This window comes from Salvelinus alpinus, chromosome 28, assembly GCF_045679555.1.
Source record: "Salvelinus alpinus chromosome 28, SLU_Salpinus.1, whole genome shotgun sequence".
Lineage (NCBI taxonomy): Eukaryota > Metazoa > Chordata > Actinopteri > Salmoniformes > Salmonidae > Salvelinus > Salvelinus alpinus.
Window position 1 is genome coordinate 33,629,783 of NC_092113.1, and position 24,193 is coordinate 33,653,975.

The 24,193-nt window shown below is 47.5% G+C and overlaps 1 protein-coding gene across 2 annotated transcripts in view; it reads left to right on the top strand.

The window, feature by feature from the left end:
* Positions 1–24,193, top strand: part of LOC139557733 (rho guanine nucleotide exchange factor 25-like) — an 85,881-nt gene that overhangs the window by 33,392 nt on the left and 28,296 nt on the right. For both annotated transcript variants that reach the window (XM_071372871.1, XM_071372872.1), the window contains exon 2: positions 23,618–23,979. In XM_071372871.1, coding sequence (XP_071228972.1) covers positions 23,618–23,979 — 362 coding nt within the window. The remainder of the gene's footprint in view (positions 1–23,617; positions 23,980–24,193) is intronic.

Consider the following 24,193-nt stretch of genomic DNA (forward strand, 5'->3'; position numbering starts at 1 on the left):
GAGTTACTAAGGACAGAGATACTAGGACAGAGATACTAAGGACAAAGATACTAAGGACAAAGATGCTTAAGACCAAATAAACTGTTGTTGCCGCTTTCATCATCATTTGTGTTTTTGTTTTGCTCACTTGTAACTATGATTGGGTCTGAATGCTTGACTATATATTTTTATTCAGAAATAATCTCATCTTGTATGGTAGGGGTTTAAGAGGATCTGGAGAATACAATGAGATCAAGGCCTTAAGCAGGCATCATTGAGCAGGCATCAGGGTCCAGTCTCCTTCCTACCAGGTCTGGTCCTGGTCCTGGGGCCATAGCCAGCTGTCATATGGAATCACAATCCATGCTTTTAATTAGCTTGTGTGTGTGTGTGTGTGTGTGTGTGTGTGTGTGTGTCTGTGTGTGTGTCTGTGTGTGTGTGTGTGTGTGTGTGTGTGTGTGTGTGTGTGTGTGTGTGTGTGTGTGTGTGTGTGTGTGTGTGTGTGTGTGTGTGTGTGTGTGTGTGTGTGTGTGTGTGTGTGTGTGTGTGTGTGTGTGTGTGTGTGTCTGTGTGTGTGTCTGTGTGTGTGTATACTAGGCCGGCTGTCTGGTTTTGCTCTGTGCTAGAGTGGGGTCAGCAGCTGCTGCTAGAGACTTGAGGGCCACAAATCATCTCACTCACACTCCATGCATGGGCTGTGTGTAGGGTAGAACTGCAGGTAGATCAGAGCCAGCGCACTCCAGTATTATCTTCCCAGCTGGAGATCCAGTCATTTCTCCACTACCATCTGAGTATCTGGGCTCCAGTCATTTCTCCACTACCATCTGAGTATCTGGGCTCCAGTCATTTCTCCACTACCATCTGAGTATCTGGGCTCCAGTCATTTCTCCACTACCATCTGAGTATCTGGGCTCCAGTCATTTCTCCACTACCATCTGAGTATCTGGGCTCCAGTCATTTCTCCACTACCATCTGAGTATCTGGGCTCCAGTCATTTCTCCGCTACCATCTGAGTATCTGGGCTCCAGTCATTTCTCCACTACCATCTGAGTATCTGGGCTCCAGTCATTTCTCCACTACCATCTGAGTATCTGGGCTCCAGTCATTTCTCCACTACCATCTGAGTATCTGGGCTCCAGTCATTTCTCCACTACCATCTGAGTATCTGGGCTCCAGTCATTTCTCCACTACCATCTGAGTATCTGGGCTCCAGTCATTTCTCCACTACCATCTGAGTATCTGGGCTCCAGTCATTTCTCCACTACCATCTGAATATCTGGGCTCCAGTCATTTCTCCACTACCATCTGAATTTCTGGGCTCCAGTCATTTCTCCACTACCATCTGAGTATCTGGGCTCCAGTCATTTCTCCACTACCATCTGAGTATCTGGGCTCCAGTCATTTCTCCGCTACCATCTGAATATCTGGGCTCCGGTCATTTCTCCACTACCATCTGAGTATCTGGGCTCCAGTCATTTCTCCACTACCATCTGGGTATCTGGGCTCCAGTCATTTCTCCACTACCATCTGAGTATCTGGGCTCCGGTCATTTCTCCACTACCATCTGAGTATCTGGGCTCCAGTCATTTCTCCACTACCATCTGGGTATCTGGGCTCCAGTCATTTCTCCACTACCATCTGAGTATCTGGGCTCCAGTCATTTCTCCACTACCATCTGGGTATCTGGGCTCCAGTCATTTCTCCACTACCATCTGAGTATCTGGGCTCCAGTCATCTCTCCACTACACACACATTAAGATTAAGGTGGGGATGGAGATAGCATGGCTATGATGATGAACATCATCCTGTAAACAGCCTGTCTACTCTAACACAAAAACGTGACCACAGTAAGTCGGTGTGAAACGTCTGTGTGGTAGTATCTGCAGCCTGACTGTGAGCGTGAGTGGTGGCAAGGTTAGGTGGGTTTCTCCTCATCATGGCAGAGGAAATTAAGGTTGATGGTGCCAACCCAGCAGCTCACAGCCCAGCTGCTAGTCTAGAGACTATAGGACAGCTAGTCTTTAGTAGCCAACACAGCAGCTCAGAGAAACTAGCTAAGAGATGACAGCTAGTCTTTAGTAGCCAACACAGCAGCTCAGAGAAACTAGCTAAGAGAGGACAGCTAGTCTTTAGTAGCCAACACAGCAGCTCAGAGAAACTAGCTAAGAGAGGACAGCTAGTCTTTAGTAGCCAACACAGCAGCTCAGAGAAACTAGCTAAGAGAGGACAGCTAGTCTTTAGTAGCCAACACAGCAGCTCAGAGAAACTAGCTAAGAGAGGGCAGCTAGTATTTAGTAGCCAACACAGCAGCTCAGAGAAACTAGCTAAGAGAGGTAGCTAGTCTTTAGTAGCCAACACAGCAGCTCAGAGAAACTAGCTAAGAGAGGACAGCTAGTCTTTAGTAGCCAACACAGCAGCTCAGAGAAACTAGCTAAGAGAGGACAGCTAGTCTTTAGTAGCCAACACAGCAGCTCAGAGAAACTAGCTAAGAGAGGGCAGCTAGTCTTTAGTAGCCAACACAGCAGCTCAGAGAAACTAGCTAAGAGAGGACAGCTAGTTTTTAGTAGCCAACACAGCAGCTCAGAGAAACTAGCTAAGAGAGGACAGCTAGTCTTTAGTAGCCAACACAGCAGCTCAGAGAAACTAGCTAAGAGAAGGCAGCTAGTCTTTAGTAGCCAACACAGTAGCTCAGAGAAACTAGCTAAGAGAGGACAGCTAGTCTTTAGTAGCCAACACAGCAGCTCAGAGAAACTAGCTAAGAGAGGACAGCTAGTCTTTAGTAGCCAACACAGCAGCTCAGAGAAACTAGCTAAGAGAAGGCAGCTAGTCTTTAGTAGCCAACACAGTAGCTCAGAGAAACTAGCTAAGAGAGGACAGCTAGTCTTTAGTAGCCAACACAGCAGCTCAGAGAAACTAGCTAAGAGAGGACAGCTAGTCTTTAGTAGCCAACACAGCAGCTCAGAGAAACTAGCTAAGAGAGGGCAGCTAGTCTTTAGTAGCCAACAAAGCAGCTCAGAGAAACTAGCTAAGAGAGGGCAGCCAGTCTTTTCTACAGCTCTCCTTAAAAATGGAATGCTGTGGTTTCTACACAAACCAACGTCTAGCTACTGTTCTGTACAGTGGCAACAGTATATCATCACATTGCCAGACATCCACAGCAGTAGCACCTAAGAGAAATCATGACAAGATACTGTATATCTATTCGACTCATAGGCCTCCCTACACTTGCTGCATCCATTTAGATAAACCTGCTTTTGAAAATCTTGATGGATGGCAGTTGAAGTGAAAATCAGTACACCAGATAAAGGACCAAACCTGTCCCAGTAACAGCAGATAAAGGAGACAACCTGTCCCAGTACACTAGATAAAGGAGACAACTTGTCCCAGTACACCAGATAAAGGAGACAACTTGTCCCAGTATACCAGATAAAGGAGACAACTTGTCCCAGTACACCAGATAAAGGAGACAACCTGTCCCAGTACACCAGATAAAGGACACAACCTGTCCCAGTACACCAGATAAAGGAGACAACTTGTCCCAGTACACCAGATAAAGGAGACAACTTGTCCCAGTATACCAGATAAAGGAGACAACCTGTCCCAGTACACCAGATAAAGGACACAACTTGTCCCAGTACACCAGATAAAGGAGACAACTTGTCCCAGTACACCAGATAAAGGAGACAACCTGTCCCATTATACCAGATAAAGGAGACAACTTGTCCCTGTATACCAGTAACAGGAGACAACTTGTCCCAGTATACCAGTAAACAGGAGACCACCTGTCCCAGTAACAGCAGATAAAGGAGACAACCTGTCCCAGTACACGGGTGGCGCAGTGGTCTAGGGCACTGCATCGCAGTGCTAGCTGCGCCACCAGAGTCTCTGGGTTCGCGCCCAGGCTCTGTCGCAGCCGGCCGCAACCGGGAGATCCGTGGGGCGACGCACAATTGGCATAGCGTCGTCCGGGTTTGGCCGGTAGGGAGGGTTTGGCCGGTAGGGATATCCTTGTCTCAGTATGTAAAAATTTAATAAAATGTATGCACTCTACTGTAAGTCGCTCTGGATAACAGCGTCTGCTAAATGACTAAAATGTAAAAAATGTACACCAGATAAAGGAGACAACTTGTCCCAGTACACCAGATAAAGGAGACAACTTGTCCCAGTATACCAGATAAAGGAGACAACCTGTCCCAGTACACCAGATAAAGGACACAACTTGTCCCAGTACACCAGATAAAGGAGACAACTTGTCCCAGTACACCAGATAAAGGAGACAACCTGTCCCATTATACCAGATAAAGGAGACAACTTGTCCCTGTATACCAGTAACAGGAGACAACTTGTCCCAGTATACCAGTAAATAGGAGAACACCTGTCCCAGTTCACCAGATAAAGGAGACAACTTGTCCCAGTACACCAGATAAAGGAGACAACTTGTCCCAGTATACCAGATAAAGGAGACAACTTGACCCAGTATACCAGATAAAGGAGACAACTTGTCCCTGTATACCAGTAACAGGAAACAATCTGTCCCAGTATACCAGTAACAGGAGACAACTTGTCCCAGTATACCAGTAACAGGAGACAACCTGTCCCAGTAACAGCAGACAACATGTCCCAGTATACAAGTAAAAGTAGACAACCTGTCCCAGTATACCAGTAACAGGAGACAACTTGTCCCAGTATACCAGTAACAGGAGAAAACCTGTCCCAGTATACCAGTAACAGGAGACAACTTGTCCCAGTATACCAGTAACAGGAGACAACTTGTCCCAGTATACCAGTAACAGGAGACAACTTGTCCCAGTATACCAGTAACAGGAGACAACTTGTCCCAGTATACCAGTAACAGGAGAAAACCTGTCCCAGTATACCAGTAACAGGAGACAACTTGTCCCAGTATACCAGTAACAGGAGACAACTTGTCCCAGTATACCAGTAACAGGAGACAACTTGTCCCAGTATACCAGTAAACAGAGACAACTTGTCCCAGTATACCAGTAACAGGAGACAACCTGTCCCAGTATACCAGTAAACAGAGACAACTTGTCCCAGTATACCAGTAAAAGGAGACAACCTGTCCCAGTATACCAGTAACAGGAGACAACCTGTCCCAGTATACCAGTAAAAGGAGACAACATGTCCTAGTATACCAGTAAAAGGAGACAACATGTCCCAGTACACCAGTAAAAGGAGACAACATGTCCCAGTACACCGGTAAAAGGAGACAACCTGTCCCAGTATACCAGTAACAGGAGACAACTTGTCCCAGTATACCAGTAAAGGGAGACAACATGTCCTAGTATACCAGTAAAAGGAGACAACATGTCCCAGTATACCAGTAAAAGGAGACAACATGTCCCAGTATACCGGTAAAAGGAGACAACATGTCCCAGTATACCAGTAAAAGGAGACAACATGTCCTAGTATACCAGTAAAAGGAGACAACATGTCCCAGTATACCGGTAAAAGGAGACAACATGTCCCAGTACACCAGTAAAAGGAGACAACATGTCCCAGTACACCGGTAAAAGGAGACAACCTGTCCCAGTATACCAGTAGCAGGAGACAACTTGTCCCAGTATACCAGTAAAAGGAGACAACATGTCCCAGTATACCAGTAAAAGGAGACAACATGTCCCAGTATACCAGTAAAAGGAGACAACATGTCCCAGTATACCGGTAAAAGGAGACAACATGTCCCAGTATACCGGTAAAAGGAGACAACATGTCCCAGTACACCAGTAAAAGGAGACAACCTGTCCCAGTAAAAGGAGACAACCTGTTTCAGTATACCAGTAAAAGGAGACAACATGTCCCAGTATACCAGTAAAAGGAGACAACATGTCCCAGTATACCGGTAAAAGGAGACAACATTTCCCAGTATACCGGTAAAAGGAGACAACCTGTCCCAGTATACCGGTAAAAGGAGACAACATGTCCCAGTATACCGGTAAAAGGAGACAACATGTCCCAGTACACCAGTAAAAGGAGACAACATGTCCCAGTACACCGGTAAAAGGAGACAACCTGTCCCAGTATACCGGTAAAAGGAGACAACATGTCCCAGTACACCAGTAAAAGGAGACAACCTGTCCCAGTATACCAGTAAAAGGAGACAACATGTCCCAGTATACCGGTAAAAGGAGACAACATGTCCCAGTATACCGGTAAAAGGAGATAACCTGTCCCAGTACACCAGTAAAAGGAGATAACCTGTCCCAGTATACCAGTAACAGGAGACAACCTGTCCCAGTATACCAGTAAAAGGAGACAACATGTCCTAGTATACCAGTAAAAGGAGACAACATGTCCCAGTACACCAGTAAAAGGAGACAACATGTCCCAGTACACCGGTAAAAGGAGACAACCTGTCCCAGTATACCAGTAACAGGAGACAACTTGTCCCAGTATACCAGTAAAAGGAGACAACATGTCCTAGTATACCAGTAAAAGGAGACAACATGTCCCAGTATACCAGTAAAAGGAGACAACATGTCCCAGTATACCGGTAAAAGGAGACAACATGTCCCAGTATACCAGTAAAAGGAGACAACATGTCCTAGTATACCAGTAAAAGGAGACAACATGTCCCAGTATACCGGTAAAAGGAGACAACATGTCCCAGTACACCAGTAAAAGGAGACAACATGTCCCAGTACACCGGTAAAAGGAGACAACCTGTCCCAGTATACCAGTAGCAGGAGACAACTTGTCCCAGTATACCAGTAAAAGGAGACAACATGTCCCAGTATACCAGTAAAAGGAGACAACATGTCCCAGTATACCGGTAAAAGGAGACAACATGTCCCAGTACACCAGTAAAAGGAGACAACATGTCCCAGTACACCAGTAAAAGGAGACAACCTGTCCCAGTAAAAGGAGACAACCTGTCTCAGTATACCAGTAAAAGGAGACAACATGTCCCAGTATACCAGTAAAAGGAGACAACATGTCCCAGTATACCGGTAAAAGGAGACAACATTTCCCAGTATACCGGTAAAAGGAGACAACCTGTCCCAGTATACCGGTAAAAGGAGACAACATGTCCCAGTATACCGGTAAAAGGAGACAACATGTCCCAGTACACCAGTAAAAGGAGACAACATGTCCCAGTACACCGGTAAAAGGAGACAACCTGTCCCAGTATACCGGTAAAAGGAGACAACATGTCCCAGTACACCAGTAAAAGGAGACAACCTGTCCCAGTATACCAGTAAAAGGAGACAACATGTCCCAGTATACCGGTAAAAGGAGACAACATGTCCCAGTATACCGGTAAAAGGAGATAACCTGTCCCAGTACACCAGTAAAAGGAGACAACCTGTCCCAGTATACCAGTAAAAGGAGACAACATGTCCCAGTATACAAGTAAAAGGAGACAACATGTCCCAGTATACCAGTAAAAGGAGACAACATGTCCCAGTATACCGGTAAAAGGAGACAACATGTCCCAGTATACCAGTAAAAGGAGACAACATGTCCCAGTATACCGGTAAAAGGAGACAACATGTCCCAGTACACCGGTAAAAGGAGACAACTTGTCCCAGTATACCAGTAACAGGAGAAAACCTGTCCCAGTATACCAGTAACAGGAGACAACTTGTCCCAGTATACCAGTAACAGGAGACAACTTGTCCCAGTATACCAGTAACAGGAGACAACTTGTCCCAGTATACCAGTAACAGGAGACAACTTGTCCCAGTATACCAGTAACAGGAGAAAACCTGTCCCAGTATACCAGTAACAGGAGACAACTTGTCCCAGTATACCAGTAACAGGAGACAACTTGTCCCAGTATACCAGTAACAGGAGACAACTTGTCCCAGTATACCAGTAAAAGGAGACAACTTGTCCCAGTATACCAGTAAACAGAGACAACTTGTCCCAGTATACCAGTAACAGGAGACAACCTGTCCCAGTATACCAGTAAACAGAGACAACTTGTCCCAGTATACCAGTAAAAGGAGACAACCTGTCCCAGTATACCAGTAACAGGAGACAACCTGTCCCAGTATACCAGTAAAAGGAGACAACATGTCCTAGTATACCAGTAAAAGGAGACAACATGTCCCAGTACACCAGTAAAAGGAGACAACATGTCCCAGTACACCGGTAAAAGGAGACAACCTGTCCCAGTATACCAGTAACAGGAGACAACTTGTCCCAGTATACCAGTAAAAGGAGACAACATGTCCTAGTATACCAGTAAAAGGAGACAACATGTCCCAGTATACCAGTAAAAGGAGACAACATGTCCCAGTATACCGGTAAAAGGAGACAACATGTCCCAGTATACCAGTAAAAGGAGACAACATGTCCTAGTATACCAGTAAAAGGAGACAACATGTCCCAGTATACCGGTAAAAGGAGACAACATGTCCCAGTACACCAGTAAAAGGAGACAACATGTCCCAGTACACCGGTAAAAGGAGACAACCTGTCCCAGTATACCAGTAGCAGGAGACAACTTGTCCCAGTATACCAGTAAAAGGAGACAACATGTCCCAGTATACCAGTAAAAGGAGACAACATGTCCCAGTATACCAGTAAAAGGAGACAACATGTCCCAGTATACCGGTAAAAGGAGACAACATGTCCCAGTATACCGGTAAAAGGAGACAACATGTCCCAGTACACCAGTAAAAGGAGACAACCTGTCCCAGTAAAAGGAGACAACCTGTCTCAGTATACCAGTAAAAGGAGACAACATGTCCCAGTATACCAGTAAAAGGAGACAACATGTCCCAGTATACCGGTAAAAGGAGACAACATGTCCCAGTATACCAGTAAAAGGAGACAACATGTCCCAGTATACCGGTAAAAGGAGACAACCTGTCCCAGTATACCAGTAAAAGGAGACAACCTGTCCCAGTATACCAGTAAAAGGAGACAACCTGTCCCAGTATACCAGTAAAAGGAGACAACATGTCCCAGTATACCGGTAAAAGGAGACAACCTGTCCCAGTATACCAGTAAAAGGAGACAACATGTCCCAGTATACCGGTAAAAGGAGACAACCTGTCCCAGTACACCAGTAAAAGGAGACAACATGTCCCAGTATACCAGTAAAAGGAGACAACATGTCCCAGTATACCAGTAAAAGGAGACAACATGTCCCAGTATAACGGTAAAAGGAGACAACATGTCCCAGTATACCAGTAAAAGGAGACAACATGTCCCAGTATACCGGTAAAAGGAGACAACATGTCCCAGTATACCGGTAAAAGGAGACAACATGTCCCAGTATACCGGTAAAAGGAGACAACATGTCCCAGTATACCGGTAAAAGGAGACAACATGTCCCAGTATAACGGTAAAAGGAGACAACATGTCCCAGTATACCAGTAAAAGGAGACAACATGTCCCAGTATACCGGTAAAAGGAGACAACATGTCCCAGTATACCGGTAAAAGGAGACAACATGTCCCAGTATACCGGTAAAAGGAGACAACATGTCCCAGTATACCGGTAAAAGGAGACAACATGTCCCAGTATACCAGTAAAAGGAGACAACATGTCCCAGTATACCGGTAAAAGGAGACAACATGTCCCAGTATACCGGTAAAAGGAGACAACATGTCCCAGTATAACGGTAAAAGGAGACAACATGTCCCAGTATACCAGTAAAAGGAGACAACATGTCCCAGTATACCGGTAAAAGGAGACAACATGTCCCAGTATACCGGTAAAAGGAGACAACATGTCCCAGTATACCAGTAAAAGGAGACAACATGTCCCAGTATACCGGTAAAAGGAGACAACATGTCCCAGTATACCGGTAAAAGGAGACAACATGTCCCAGTATACCAGTAAAAGGAGACAACATGTCCCAGTATACCGGTAAAAGGAGACAACATGTCCCAGTATACCAGTAAAAGGAGACAACATGTCCCAGTACACCAGTAAAAGGAGACAACATGTCCCAGTATACACGTAAAAGGAGACAACATGTCCCAGTATAACGGTAAAAGGAGACAACATGTCCCAGTATACCAGTAAAAGGAGACAACATGTCCCAGTATACCAGTAAAAGGAGACAACATGTCCCAGTATACCAGTAAAAGGAGACAACATGTCCCAGTATACCAGTAAAAGGAGACAACATGTCCCAGTATACCAGTAAAAGGAGACAACATGTCCCAGTATACCAGTAAAAGGAGACAACATGTCCCAGTATACAAGTAAAAGGAGACTACCTAATCAGGACAAGTGGTTTGGTCTGTGTGACTCATAGTTCGGCATGATGTGATGGGTGTGTGTGCACGTGAGAGACTGGTTATGGTTCATGTCCCCTACAGTACCATCATCAACAGACTGTCTATCGTCACTCTCATAGTGGAGAGACTAGTTATGGTTCATGTCCCCTACAGTACCATCATCATACAGACAGTTTGTCATCACTCTCATAGTGGAGAGACTAGTTATGGTTCATGTCCCCTACAGTACCATCATCATACAGACAGTGGCAGAAACATTACAGTGGGATGATAAGAGAGCACAGCCCGAGAGAAGGAGAGGAAGTCGACTCAATAAGATGCATATCTGTCTAGGATGGGGACAGGAAATCACGGTTCACCTCCATGAATTGGCTGGCCGGCTGAGGCAGCGTCTCAACACCTCTCTCAGAATGCATGCCGACACACGCACCCATTGCATGCACGCATTGCACACACACACACACACACACACACACACACACACACACACACACACACACACACACACACACACACACACACACACACACACACACACACACACACACACACACACACACACACACACACACACACACACACACACACACACACACACACACACACACACACACACACACACACACACACACACACACATCCCTTCAAGGAGGTAGTGAGAAGGGAGGTTGAGGTTATAATGCTGGTTTCAAGCTCCTTTAGTCCTGGCAGAGCAAGGCCAAGCTACAGAGGTGGTTCAGTAGTCTCTCAGAGCACGTCCAGCCAGCTTGACTATGCTGCAGTGCAGAGAGGTTACGCAGCCAGGGGGAAAGAGGAGAGGATGAAGGGAGAGGGGAGAGGATAGAGGATGGAGGTAGAGGGAAACTGGGTGGATGGAGGAGCGGAGAGAGGGAGAGAAGGGAGATTGTGGGCAGCTGTGCTGTTATTGATGTGGAGGAGGAGGTAAAGGAGGGAGAAAGACAGAAGTGGAGCAGGGTGAAGAAGGGAGGAGGGGGAAGAGTGAGAGGGAGAACAGCCAAGTGCCAGTCCTCATTAAGCAAAGGAGCACCAAAATACTAAATAACTAGCAGGAGGGCAGCCACCAAAATAAACCTGAGCAATTAACAAATGGCTGCAATCAGGCCCTGTGTGTGTGTGTGTGTGTGTGTGTGTGTGTGTGTGTGTGTGTGTGTGTGTGTGTGTGTGTGTGTGTGTGTGTGTGTGTGTGTGTGTGTGTGTGTGTGTGTGTGTGTGTGTGTGTGTGTGTGTGTGTGTGTGTGTGTGTGTGTGTGTGTGTGTGTGTGTGTGTGTGTGTGTGTGTGTGAGTGTGTGAGTGTGTGCGTGTGTGCGTGTGTGTGCGCACGGTCATAAACCTGGGGACTAAGAGGGCTAGCTCCGTGTGTTCCAGAGGTCTTAGGCTCTCTGAGGACAGGAAGCTTACCAATGAGCTTTTACACAAAAGATACATCCAACTAAAGCACGGTGTATTTAGTGATACAATGTATAGTACCATTCGTTAAGAGTACAGTAGCATATATTACAGTTCAGCCTGCCTGATAAGGAGTCTCCAGTCAGAGGTTTCGACTTTGTGCCAGTGCTTTCAGGATATCTCCCTATGTCTGTCTGTCCGTCCATCTATCTGAGAGTGGCCCCTGCCCAGACCCACTGGCTGAAAAGGAATGGAAGAGTGTCCATTTCCGCCGAGTGTACAAAATGTCATCTGTAATCTAGGGGCCAGAGCTGGAGAGGTAGAGGAGAGGCTGAGAGAGAGAGAGGAAGAGAAAGAGAAGTAGATAGAGAGAAGTAGAGAGGTGAGAGAAAACAGAGGCAGAGAGAGAGAGAGAGAGAGAGAAAACAGAGAGAGAGAGCAGACAGAGAGAGAGAGAGATATCAGAGAGAGAGAGCAGAGAGAGAGAGAGCAGAGAGAGAGAGCAGAGAGAGCAGGCAGAGAGAGAGCAGAGAGAGCGAGCAGAGAGAGAGAGCACAGAGAGAGCGAGCAGAGAGAGCAGAGAGAGAGAGAGAGAGAGAGGCAGAGAGAGAGAGAGGCAGAGAGAGAGAGGCAGAGAGAGGAGAGAGAGGCAGAGGCAGAGAGAGAGAGCAGAGAGAGAGCAGAGAGAGAGAGAGAGAGAGAGGGAGAGGCAGAGAGAGAGAGCAGAGAGCAGAGAGAGAGAGAGAGAGCGGGAGAGGCAGAGAGAGAGAGCAGAGAGAGAGCATAGAGAGAGAGAGAGAGAGAGAGAGAGGGAGAGGCAGAGAGAGAGAGCAGAGAGATAGCAGAAAGAGAGAGAAGAGAGAGAGAGAGAGAGAGAGAGAGAGAGAGAGAGAGAGAGAGAGAGAGAGAGAGAGAGAGAGAGAGAGGCAGAGAGAGGCAGAGAGAGAGGCAGAGAGAGAGGCAGAGAGAGAGGCAGAGAGAGAGAGAGAGAGAGAGAGAGAGAGAGAGAGAGAGAGAGAGAGAGAGAGAGAGAGAGAGAGAGAGAGAGAGAGAGAGAGAGAGAGAGAGGCAGAGAGAGGCAGAGAGAGAGGCGGAGAGAGAGGCGGAGATAGAGGCAGAGAGAGAGGAGAGAGAGAGAGAGAGAGAGAGAGAGAGAGAGAGAGAGAGAGAGAGAGAGAGAGAGAGAGAGAGAGAGAGAGAGAGAGAGACATATTTCCCTCAGATTACACAGATCCACAAAGAATTCGAAAACAAATCCAATTTTGATAAACTCCCATATCTACTGGGTGAAATTCCACAGTGTGCCATCACAGCAGCAAGATTTGTGACCTGTTGCCACAAGAAAAGGGCAACCAGTGAAGAACAAACACCACTGTAAATACAACCCATATTTATGTTTATTTATTTTAACTTTCGTGCTTTAACCATTTGTACATTGTTACAACACTGCATATATATAATATGACATTTGTAATGTCTTTATTGTTTTGAAACTTCTGTATGTGTAATGTTTACTGTTCATTTTTATTGTTTATTTGACTTTTGTATATTACCTACCTCACTTGCTTTGGCAATGTTAACACATGTTTCCCATGCCAATAAAGCCCCTTGAATTGAATTGAATTGAATTGAATTGAGAGAGAGAGAGAGAGAGAGAGGGAGGGAGGGAGGGAGAGAGAGAGAGAGAGAGAGAGAGAGAGAGAGAGAGAGAGAGAGAGAGAGAGAGAGAGAGAGAGAGAGAGAGAGAGAGAGAGAGAGAGAGAGAGAGAGAGAGAGAGAGAGAGAGGCAGAGAGAGGGAGAGAGAGGTAGAGAGAGAGACAGAGAGAGAGAGAGAGAGGGAGAGAGAGAGAGAGAGAGAGAGAGAGAGAGAGATGACTGGTTGTGATGACGCAGGCAGACGCAGCCCTGATAATTTTTTATTTTTTATTTTATTTCACCTTTATTTAACCAGGTAGGCTAGTTGAGAACAAGTTCTCATTTACAACTGCAACCTGGCCAAGATAAAGCAAAGCAGTGCGACAAAAACAACAACACAGAGCTACACATGGGATAAACAAACGTACAGTCAATAACACAATTGAAAAATCTGTATACAGTGTGTGCAAATGAAGTAAGGAGGTAAGGCAATAAACAGGCCATTACAATTTAGCAATTAACACTGGAGTGACAGATGTGCAGATGAGGATGTGCAAGTAGAAATACTGGTGGGCAAAAGAGCAGAAAAACAAAAACAAATATGGGGATGAGGTAGGTAGTTGGTTGGATGGGCGATTTACAGATGGGCTGTGTACAGCTGCAGCGATCGGTAAGCTGCTCTGACAGTTGATGCTTAAAGTTAGAGAGGGAGATATAAGTCTCCAAATTCAGTGATTTCTTGCAATTCGTTCCAGTCACTGGCAGCAGAGAACTGGAAGGAAAGGCAGCCAAAGGAGGTGTTGGCTTTGGGGGTAGAAAATGACCTGCTGGAGTGAAGTATACTTGCTGACATATACCTGCTGGAGCGCGTGCTACCGGTGGGTGTTGCTATGGTGACCAGTGAGCTGAGATAAGGCGGAGTTTTACATAGCAAAGACTTATAGATGACCTGGGGCCAGTGGGTTTGATATGTAGTGAGGGCCAGCCAACGAGAGCGTACAGGTTGCAGTGGTGGGTAGTAAATCAAATCAAATCAAATTTTATTAAATCAAATCAAATCAAATCAAATAGTATATGGGGCTTTGGTGACAAAACGGATGGCACTGTGATAGACTGCTTTCCAATTTGCTGAGTAGAGTGTTGGAGGCTATTTTGCAAATGACATCGCCGAAGTCAAGGATCGGTAGGATAGTCAGTTTTACGAGGGTATGTTTGGCAGCATGAGTGAAGGATGCTTTGTTGCGGAATAGGAAGCCGATTCTAGATTTAATTTTGGATTGGAGATGCTTAATATGAGTCTGGAAGGAGAGTTTACAGTCTAGCAAGACACCTAGGTATTTATAGTTGTCCACATATTAGTGATGCTAGTCGGGCGGGCGGGTGTGGGCAGCGATCGGTTGAAGAGCATGCATTTGGTTTTACTAGCATTTAAGAGCAGTTGGAGGCCACGGAATGAGTGTTGTATGGCATTGAAGCTCGTCTGGAGGTTAGTTAACACAGTGTCCAAGGAAGGGCCAGATGTAACAGAATGGTGTCGTCTGCGTAGAGGTGGATCAAAGAATCACCCGCAGCAAGAGCGACATCATAAAAATATATACAGAGAAAAGAGTTGATTACCAATCTCAGGCCTTATTGTCTACTTTGAGCTCTGAGGTGATGGTTCACCTCAGTGAATGGAGGGGATTTTACATACATCAACAATATTAAAAGGAGTTGGACTAAAGCAAGATCCAAAGCATAGGAAAAAGAGAATGTTCACTCACTGTTTCCCTTCTTCCAAAGTGATTATTTAATGTTTTCTCTCAGGTCACTGATCTTTGAGTTCTGTGATTACTGTACTGTTGTGATCTCTGTAGGTGATTACTGTACTGTTGTGATCTCTGTAGGTGATTACTGTACTGTTGTGATCTCTGTAGGTGATTACTGTACTGTTGTGATCACTGTAGGTGATTACTGTACTGTTGTGATCTCTGTAGGTGATTACTGTACTGTTGTGATCTCTGTAGGTGATTACTGTACTGTTGTGATCTCTGTAGGTGATTACTGTACTGTTGTGATCTCTGTAGGTGATTACTGTACTGTTGTGATCTCTGTAGGTGATCACTGTACTGTTGTGATCACTGTACTGTTGTGATCTCTCTAGGTGATTACTGTACTGTTGTGATCTCTCTAGGTGATTACTGTGCTGTTGTGATCTCTATATGTGATCTCTGTAATGTTGTGATCTATGTAGGTGATTACTGTACTGTTGTGATCTCTGTAATGTTGTGATCTCTCTAGGTGATCACTGTACTGTTGTGATCTCTCTAGGTGATTACTGTGCTGTTGTGATCTCTATAGGTGATCTCTGTAATGTTGTGATCTCTGTAGGTGAATTCTGTACTGTTGTGATCTCTGTAGGTGATTACTGTACTGTTGTGATCTCTATAGGTGATCTCTGTAATGTTGTGATCTATGTAGGTGATTACTGTACTGTTGTGATCTCTGTAATGTTGTGATCTCTCTAGGTGATCACTGTACTGTTGTGATCACTGTAATGTTGTGATCTCTGTAGGTGATGACAGTGACTGACTGACAAGCCTGAGAGCTTCTCTAAGTGGCTCATCTGGGTGGCATGGTAACAGGCCCTAACAGACAGTCATGTGCGATCACAGAGTAGCAGTCTTCCACTGACGGCCTGGTCTGCTACCCTGAAAATAAAATGTATGTGTTTGTGACAGAGTGTGTGTGATTGAAAATGTGTGTGTGTGACAGAGTGTGTGTGATTGAAAATGTGTGAGTGTGCGTGCATGCCCATGACAACGTATGCACACGCCTGTGTGTGTGTGTTGGTACCAGTGAAGCCTAAAGAGCCAGTGGTCCTGTGAGACTGCAGAGAGTTCTGGAAGTCAGTGGTCCTGTGAACAAGTGTGTCCCATTACAGTCAGCAGCCAAGGCTCTTAGCCTGATCAGTTTCTATGGCTCACCTACCAGCTGATCAATTCTCTTCAGGAGAGGACTCACTTACTGTAGAGCTGTGTGTGTGTGTGTGTGTGTGTGTGTGTGTGTGTGTGTGTGTGTGTGTGTGTGTGTGTGTGTGTGTGTGTGTGTGTGTGTGTGTGTGTGTGTGTGTGTGTGTGTGTGTGTGTGTGTGTGTGTGTGTGTGTGTGTGTGTGTGTGTGTGTGTGTGTGTGTGTGTGTGTGTGTGTGTGTGTGTGTGTGTGTGTGTGTGCGCGTGTGTGTGTGTGTGTGTGTGTGTATGCCCGGTCCAAGGATAGCCATTTGCTGTATGCCAGTCACAGTACCCAGTATAATGGACTCTGAGCAACTGTTTCAGAATGGGCTAAAGTGACATAATCATGGTTTTGGGAAGCGGCCCATTGATTCGGATTCTAATTGGCACCGTGACACGACCTTCAGTAACCAACTTCTTATATAAAGATACTGAACTTTCCAAAACTGCACAGTTGGCTACAATACATGCATGATCAGAGGTTAGATATAGTCTATAATGGCTGTCTTTCAGAAGTATAACCCATTTGTTCTGTACACCATGCAGTGTTTGGGGTAGAATCTCCTTCCAACAGACACACAGACCCATTAGAAAGGAAGAACAGAGAGATCGATAGACAGAGATAGACAGTCAGCTCCATCAGTCAGACAGACAGTCAGCTCCATCAGTCAGACAGACAGTCAGCTCCATCAGTCAGACAGACAGTCAGCTCCATCAGTCAGACAGACAGTCAGCTCCATCAGTCAGACAGACAGTCAGCTCCATCAGTCAGACAGACAGTCAGCTCCATCAGTCAGACAGACAGTCAGCTCCATCAGTCAGACAGACAGTCAGCTCCATCAGTCAGACAGACAGTCAGCTCCATCAGTCAGACAGACAGTCAGCTCCATCAGTCAGACAGACAGTCAGCTCCATCACAGACAGTCAGCTCCATCAGTCAGACAGACAGTCGGCTCCATCAGTCAGACAGACAGTCAGCTCCATCAGTCAGACAGACAGTCAGCTCCATCAGTCAGACAGACAGTCAGCTCCATCAGTCAGACAGACAGTCAGCTCCATCAGTCAGACAGACAGTCAGCTCCATCAGTCAGACAGACAGTCAGCTCCATCAGTCAGACAAACAGTCAGCTCCATGAGTCAGACAGACAGTCAGCTCCATCACAGACAGTCAGCTCCATCAGTCAGACAGACAGTCGGCTCCATCAGTCAGACAGACAGTCAGCTCCATGAGTCAGACAGACAGTCAGCTCCATCACAGACAGTCAGCTCCATCACAGACAGTCAGCTCCATCAGTCAGACAGACAGTCGGCTCCATCAGTCAGACAGACAGTCAGCTCCATCAGTCAGACAGACAGTCGGCTCCATCAGTCAGACAGGCGCACATTTGGCCCAGCGTCGTTCGGGTTTGGCTGGGGTTAAAAGGTTAAATAAATAAAACTTCAGGAGTTCCACTACGATCAGAAGCAGCGGACTGCACTGAGGTAGATGGATGCAGTGTGAGGAGTTGCAGCAGAGGACATGTTTTTCCATTTCCAAAGTGTAACACAATGCTATCAGCTCCCTTTACTATCCAGCACCACGGGTATGTGTGTAATGAACGATGGACAGAGAGAGAGAGAGAGAGAGAGAGGGAGAGAGAGAGCAGCTGGTTGTCATAGCGACATATGCGGCAGATGATGATGACGCTGCAGACCCCGTAGTACTATACCCTCTGGTAATTACACCATCCCAAATTACACATACACACACTACAGGCCCTCCTACTACCAAAGCTCGAGTCATTAGAGCATCACACAGCTGAGAGCAGACTTATCAGACTCAATCATTGTCATTGTCCATTGGAGATTGTACCCCCTCTGTTCCTCTCTTCCTCTCTCCACCACTTATCCCCCCATCCCTGCCAGCCTCAGGCCTCCATGTATCCCCCATCCCTGCCAGCCTCAGGCCTCCATTTATCCCCCCATCCCTGCCAGCCTCAGGCCTCCATTTATTCCCCATCCCTGCCAGCCTCAGGCCTCCATTTATCCCCCATCCCTGCCAGCCTCAGGCCTCCATTTATCCCCCATCCCTGCCAGCCTCAGGCCTCCATGTATCCCCCCATCCCTGCCAGCCTCAGGCGTCCATTTATTTACATTTACATTTAAGTCATTTAGCAGACGCTCTTATCCAGAGCGACTTACAAATTGGTGCATTCACCTTATGATATCCAGTGGAACAACCACAACCACTTTACAATAGTGTGTGGGGGGGGGGGGGGGGGGGGTTAGAAGGATTACTTTATCCTATCCTAGGTATTCCTTAAAGAGGTGGGGTTTCAGGTGTCTCCGGAAGGTGGTGATTGACTCCGCTGACCTGGCGTCGTGAGGGAGTTTGTTCCACCATTGGGGTGCCAGAGCAGCGAACAGTTTTGACTGGGCTGAGCGGGAACTGTACTTCCTCAGAGGTAGGGAGGCGAGCAGGCCAGAGGTGGATGAACGCAGTGCCCTTGTTTGGGTGTAGGGCCTGATCAGAGCCTGAAGGTACGGAGGTGCCGTTCCCCTCACAGCTCCGTAGGCAAGCACCATGGTCTTGTAGCGGATGCGAGCTTCAACTGGAAGCCAGTGGAGAGAGCGGAGGAGCGGGGTGACGTGAGAGAACTTGGGAAGGTTGAACACCAGACGGGCTGCGGCGTTCTGGATGAGTTGTAGGGGTTTAATGGCACAGGCAGGGAGCCCAGCCAACAGCGAGTTGCAGTAATCCAGACGGGAGATGACAAGTGCCTGGATTAGGACCTGCGCCGCTTCCTGTGTGAGGTAGGGTCGTACTCTGCGAATGTTGTAGAGCATGAACCTACAGGAACGGGTCACCGCCTTGATGTTAGTTGAGAACGACAGGGTGTTGTCCAGGATCACGCCAAGGTTCTTAGCACTCTGGGAGGAGGACACAATGGAGTTGTCAACCGTGATGGCGAGATCATGGAACGGGCAGTCCTTCCCCGGGAGGAAGAGCAGCTCCGTCTTGCCGAGGTTCAGCTTGAGGTGGTGATCCGTCATCCACACTGATATGTCTGCCAGACATGCAGAGATGCGATTCGCCACCTGGTTATCAGAGGGGGGAAAGGAGAAGATTAATTGTGTGTCGTCTGCATAGCAATGATAGGAGAGACCATGTGAGGATATGACAGAGCCAAGTGACTTGGTGTATAGCGAGAATAGGAGAGGGCCTAGAACAGAGCCCTGGGGGACACCAGTGGTGAGAGCACGTGGTGCGGAGACAGATTCTCGCCACGCCACCTGGTAGGAGCGACCTGTCAGGTAGGACGCAATCCAAGCGTGGGCCGCGCCGGAGATGCCCAGCTCGGAGAGGGTGGAGAGGAGGATCTGATGGTTCACAGTATCAAAGGCAGCCGATAGGTCTAGAAGGATGAGAGCAGAGGAGATCCCCCATCCCTGCCAGCCTCAGGCCTCCATGTATCCCCCCATCCCTGCCAGCCTCAGGCCTCCATTTATCCCCCTGTACCTGCCAGCATCAGATCCCCTTACACTTTACACTCTTTCATGTGTGTGTGTGTGTGTGTGTGTGTGTGTGTGTGTGTGTGTGTGTGTGTGTGTGTGTGTGTGTGTGTGTGTGTGTGTGTGTGTGTGTGTGTGTGTGTGTGTGTGTGTGTGTGTGTGTGTGTGTGTGCGTGCGTGCGTGCGTGCGTGTCGTGAAACAACCCACCCTAAGCTCAGACACATGCCATCTATAAAACAGGCTATTCTTTGTCCATCTATAAAACAGGCTATTCTTTGTCCAGACATGTTAAAGAGAGACAGAGGACCAAATCTGTTCTCCTCAGTCAAACTGTGAGGAAGACAAGAGAGATTGTTAGATAGAAGAGACAGAAGACTGTAGACATACAGCCACACAGCAGGGGAGCATTGAATGTGTTGAAGTATGTCTTGTCTACTGGATTCAGTATATATTTAGTTTTCAATGGATATGGTAACTGTCAGCAAGGCAGTAGCTCTGTAGGGAGGAAGAGGAGGAAGAGGAGGAGGAGGAGGGGGAAGAGGAGAAGGGGAGGAGGAGGGGGAAGAGGAGGAGGGGGGAGGAGGGGGAAGCGGAGGGGATAGTTGCATAAGGTACATGATTTTTCCATGGTTTTCTAATACAGAAATTGAATCTCGAGATTGTGATTTATAAACGATGTTCTTTCCATTCATTTTGATCTCTATAGAAACGGATGAACACTTAAGACAGAGAAGAGAGAACATTTTTATGATGATGGAATGAATTTCACATGGCTTGTTCTACTGAGACTGACACAGTTGTTTGTGTTTTGACAGAGATATTTTATTGAGCCTAAATGAAGATTGAAAAAACATTATCACTTCACACACACACTTAGAAGGATTGTGAATTTAGAGCCAACTAGCTTTGAAACACTTACATTTTGGAAACACTTACAAATTGGGTCACTGACTTGTGTCAGCAGAAGCTTTATGAAGAACTAATGCATGCTCTCTCTCTCTCTCTCTCTCTCTCTCTCTCTCTCTCTCTCTCTCTCTCTCTCTCTCGTCATTCATTGAAACTACTTTCAAATCGTTGTGCAACAGAAAGCAAAACAAGTGTGTCTTATCAGACCAGTTAAGGTAGTTTCAGAGCGTTTTCTTTTGTATTGTAGTAACCCTGACCAAGAGATTTCACTCATGTTGGTTCAACATATCGTAGGAACAACAGCAACCTTTTTGGGGGGTCACATGGTTCCAGCAAAGTAAACCAACATAACCCCTTCAATCTGCAAAATGCCCAAAACAATGTCTCCTCTATGGCTGTACTTGTAACAGCTGAACAGCTGTGTCTAAAAATAAAGCCCATTTATACTTCTCTTCTGTCTTGATTTTGACATCCATCCACTTCTCTTCCTCTGATATGGTTACTGTTGAGGTAGGGGGAGAGAGGGGAGAGTTACTGTTGAGGGAGGGGGAGAGAGGGGAGAGTTACTGTTGAGGGAGGGGGAGAGAGGAGAGTTGTTGTTGGTGGAAGGGGGAGAGAGGAGAGTTGCTGTTGGTGGAAGGGGGAGAGAGTGGAGAGTTTCTGTTGATGGAAGGGGGAGAGAGGGGAGAGTTACTGTTGAGGGAGGGGGAGAGAGGGGAGAGTCACTGTTGAGGGAGGGGAGAGTTACTGTTGAGGGAGGGGAGAGTTACTGTTGAGGGAGGGGGAGAGTTACTGTTGAGGGAGGGGGAGAGTTACTGTTGAGGGAGGGGGAGAGTTACTGTTGAGGGAGGGGAGAGTTACTGTTGAGGGAGGGGAGAGTTACTGTTGAGGGAGGGGAGAGTTACTGTTGAGGGAGGGGGAGAGTTACTGTTGAGGGAGGGGGAGAGTTACTGTTGAGGGAGGGGGAGAGTTACTGTTGAGGGAGGGGGAGAGTTACTGTTGAGAAAGGGGAGAGTTACTGTTAAGGGAGGGGGAGAGTTACTGTTGAGGGAGGGGGAGAGTTACTGTTGAGGGAGGGGGAGAGTTACTGTTGAGAAAGGGGAGAGTTACTGTTGAGAGAGTGGAGAGTTTCTGTTGAGGTAGGGGGAGAGATTGGAGAGTTACTGTTGAGGGAGGGGGAGAGTTACTGTTGAGGGAGGGGGAGAGTTACTGTTGAGGGAGGGGAGAGTTACTGTTGAGGGAGGGGGAGAGTTACTGTTGAGGGAGGGGAGAGTTACTGTTGAGAGAGTGGAGAGTTACTGTTGAGAGAGTGGAGAGTTTCTGTTGAGGTAGGGGGAGAGAGTGGAGAGTTACTGTTGAGGGAGGGGGAGAGTTACTGTTGAGGGAGGGGGAGAGTTACTGTTTAGTGAGGGCGGGAGAGTGGAGAGTTACTGTTGAGGGAGGGGGAGAGTTACTGTTGAGGGAGGGGGAGAGTTACCGATGAGGTAGGGCGAGAGAGGGGAGAGTTACTGTTGAGGGAGGAGGGTTACTGTTGAGGAAGGGGGAGAGTTACTGGTGAGGGAGGGCGAGAGAGGGGAGAGTTACTGTTGAGGGAGGAGGAGAGTTAGTGATGAGGGAGGGGAGAGTTACTGTTGAGGAAGGGGGAGAGAGGGGAGAGTTACTGTTGAGGGAGGAGAGTTACTGTTGAGGAAGGGGGAGAGTTACTGATGAGGGAGGGCGAGAGAGGGGAGAGTTACTGTTGAGGGGAGGGGGAGAGAGGAGAGAGTTACTGTTGAGGGAGGGGAGAGGGGAGAGTTACTGTTGAGTAAGGGGGAGAGAGGGGAGAGTTACTGTTGAGGGAGGGGGAGCGAGGGGAGAATTCCTGTTGAGGAAGGGGGAGAGAGGGGAGAGTTACTGTTGAGGGAGGGGGAGAGAGGGGAGAGTTACTGTTGAGGGAGGAGAGTTAGTGTTGAGGAAGGGGGAGAGAGGGGAGAGTAACTTTTGAGGGAGGGGGAGAGAGGGAGAGTTACTGTTGAGGGAGGGGGAGAGTTACTGTTGAGGGAGGGGGAGAGAGGAGAGAGTTATTGTTGAGGGAGGGGGAGAGAGGAGAGTTGCTGATGAGGGAGGGGGAGAGAGGGAGAGTTACTGTTGAGGGCGGGGGAGAAAGGGGATAGTTACTGTTGAGGGAGGGGGAGAGAGGGAGAGTTACTGTTGAGGGAGGGGGAGAGAAGGAGAGTTACTGTTGAGGGAGGGGGAGAGAGGGAGAGTTACTGTTGAGGGGGGAGAGGGAGAGTTACTGTTGAGGAAGGGGGAGAAAGGGGAGAGTTACTGTTGAGGGAGGGGGAGAGAGGGGAGTGTTACTGTAGAGGGAGGGGGAGAGAAGGGAGAGTTACTGATGAGGGAGGGGGAGAGAGGGGAGAGTTACTGTTGAGGGAGGGGGAGAAGAGAGGGGAGTGTTACTGTAGAGGGGAGTGTTACTGTTGAGGGAGGGGTGGGGGAGAGGGGGGGGGGTTACTGTTGAGGGAGGGGGAGAGAGGGGAGAGTTACTTTTGAGGGAGAGGGGAGAGAGGGGTCTCCTTTCCATCCCTCTAGTCCAGGTCTATGGTCATCCAGCTCTATGGTCATCCAGCTCTATGGTCATCCAGCTCTATGGTCATCCAGCTCTATGGTCATCCAGCTCTATGGTCATCCAGCTCTATGGTCATCCAGCTCTATGGTCATCCAGCTCTATGGTCATCCAGCTCTATGGTCATCCAGCTCTGTGGTCACCCAGCTCTGTGGTCATCCATTGTTAAGCTAGCGTATTTTTCCTGCTCTAGTTCTGCACCAAAAATATGTGTCTGCTGCTGTGTGTCCACTGCTGCCCTTTGCCTTAGTTTAACTGAGAAATCCCAGTCGTTGACTTAGAGAGTTATCATTCCTCTTCTCTTGAGCTCTTATGTGACCTTTGCCCCCTCCCTCCATCTCTCTTGTTCTCTCTCCCTCCTCTCCCTCCCTCCAGACTCATACTCAGCGGCAGGCAGCGACGGTAGCATCTCCACCTCCGTGGCGTCCCTGCCTCCGACCCTGACGGTGTCCTGTAGCTCCGCCCCCAGCTCCCCAGGCTCGCGACGTTCCGTAAGCACCTTGAAGAAGTGGCTGACCAATCCAGTCCGCAAGCTCAGCGCTGGGGCCGTCAACATCTCAGCCAGCTCCAAGGGGGAGCGGCAGGTCAGGAAGTTGGATGGGGGAAGCAAATCCCCTCCTCCTATTCCCCCCTCTAGGCACAGTCATGACCTGGGCCTGGGAGGGCTGGGGCTTGGCAGACCCCTAGGATCAGAGGACCACCTCACCACCATACTACCCATCACACACAACAAGATGGTGAGTGGAGAGGCATTGCTAAGCACCAGTTTAACCTTTGTAAAGGTAGAGAACACTAGGGATACAAACACCTACATTACATACAAGTACATACAGTACCAGTCAAAAGTTTGGACACACCTACTCATTAAAGGGTTTTTCTTTAGAATAATAGTGAAGACAAAACTATCAAACTATCAAATAACACATATGGAGTAACCAAAAAAAACGCAGA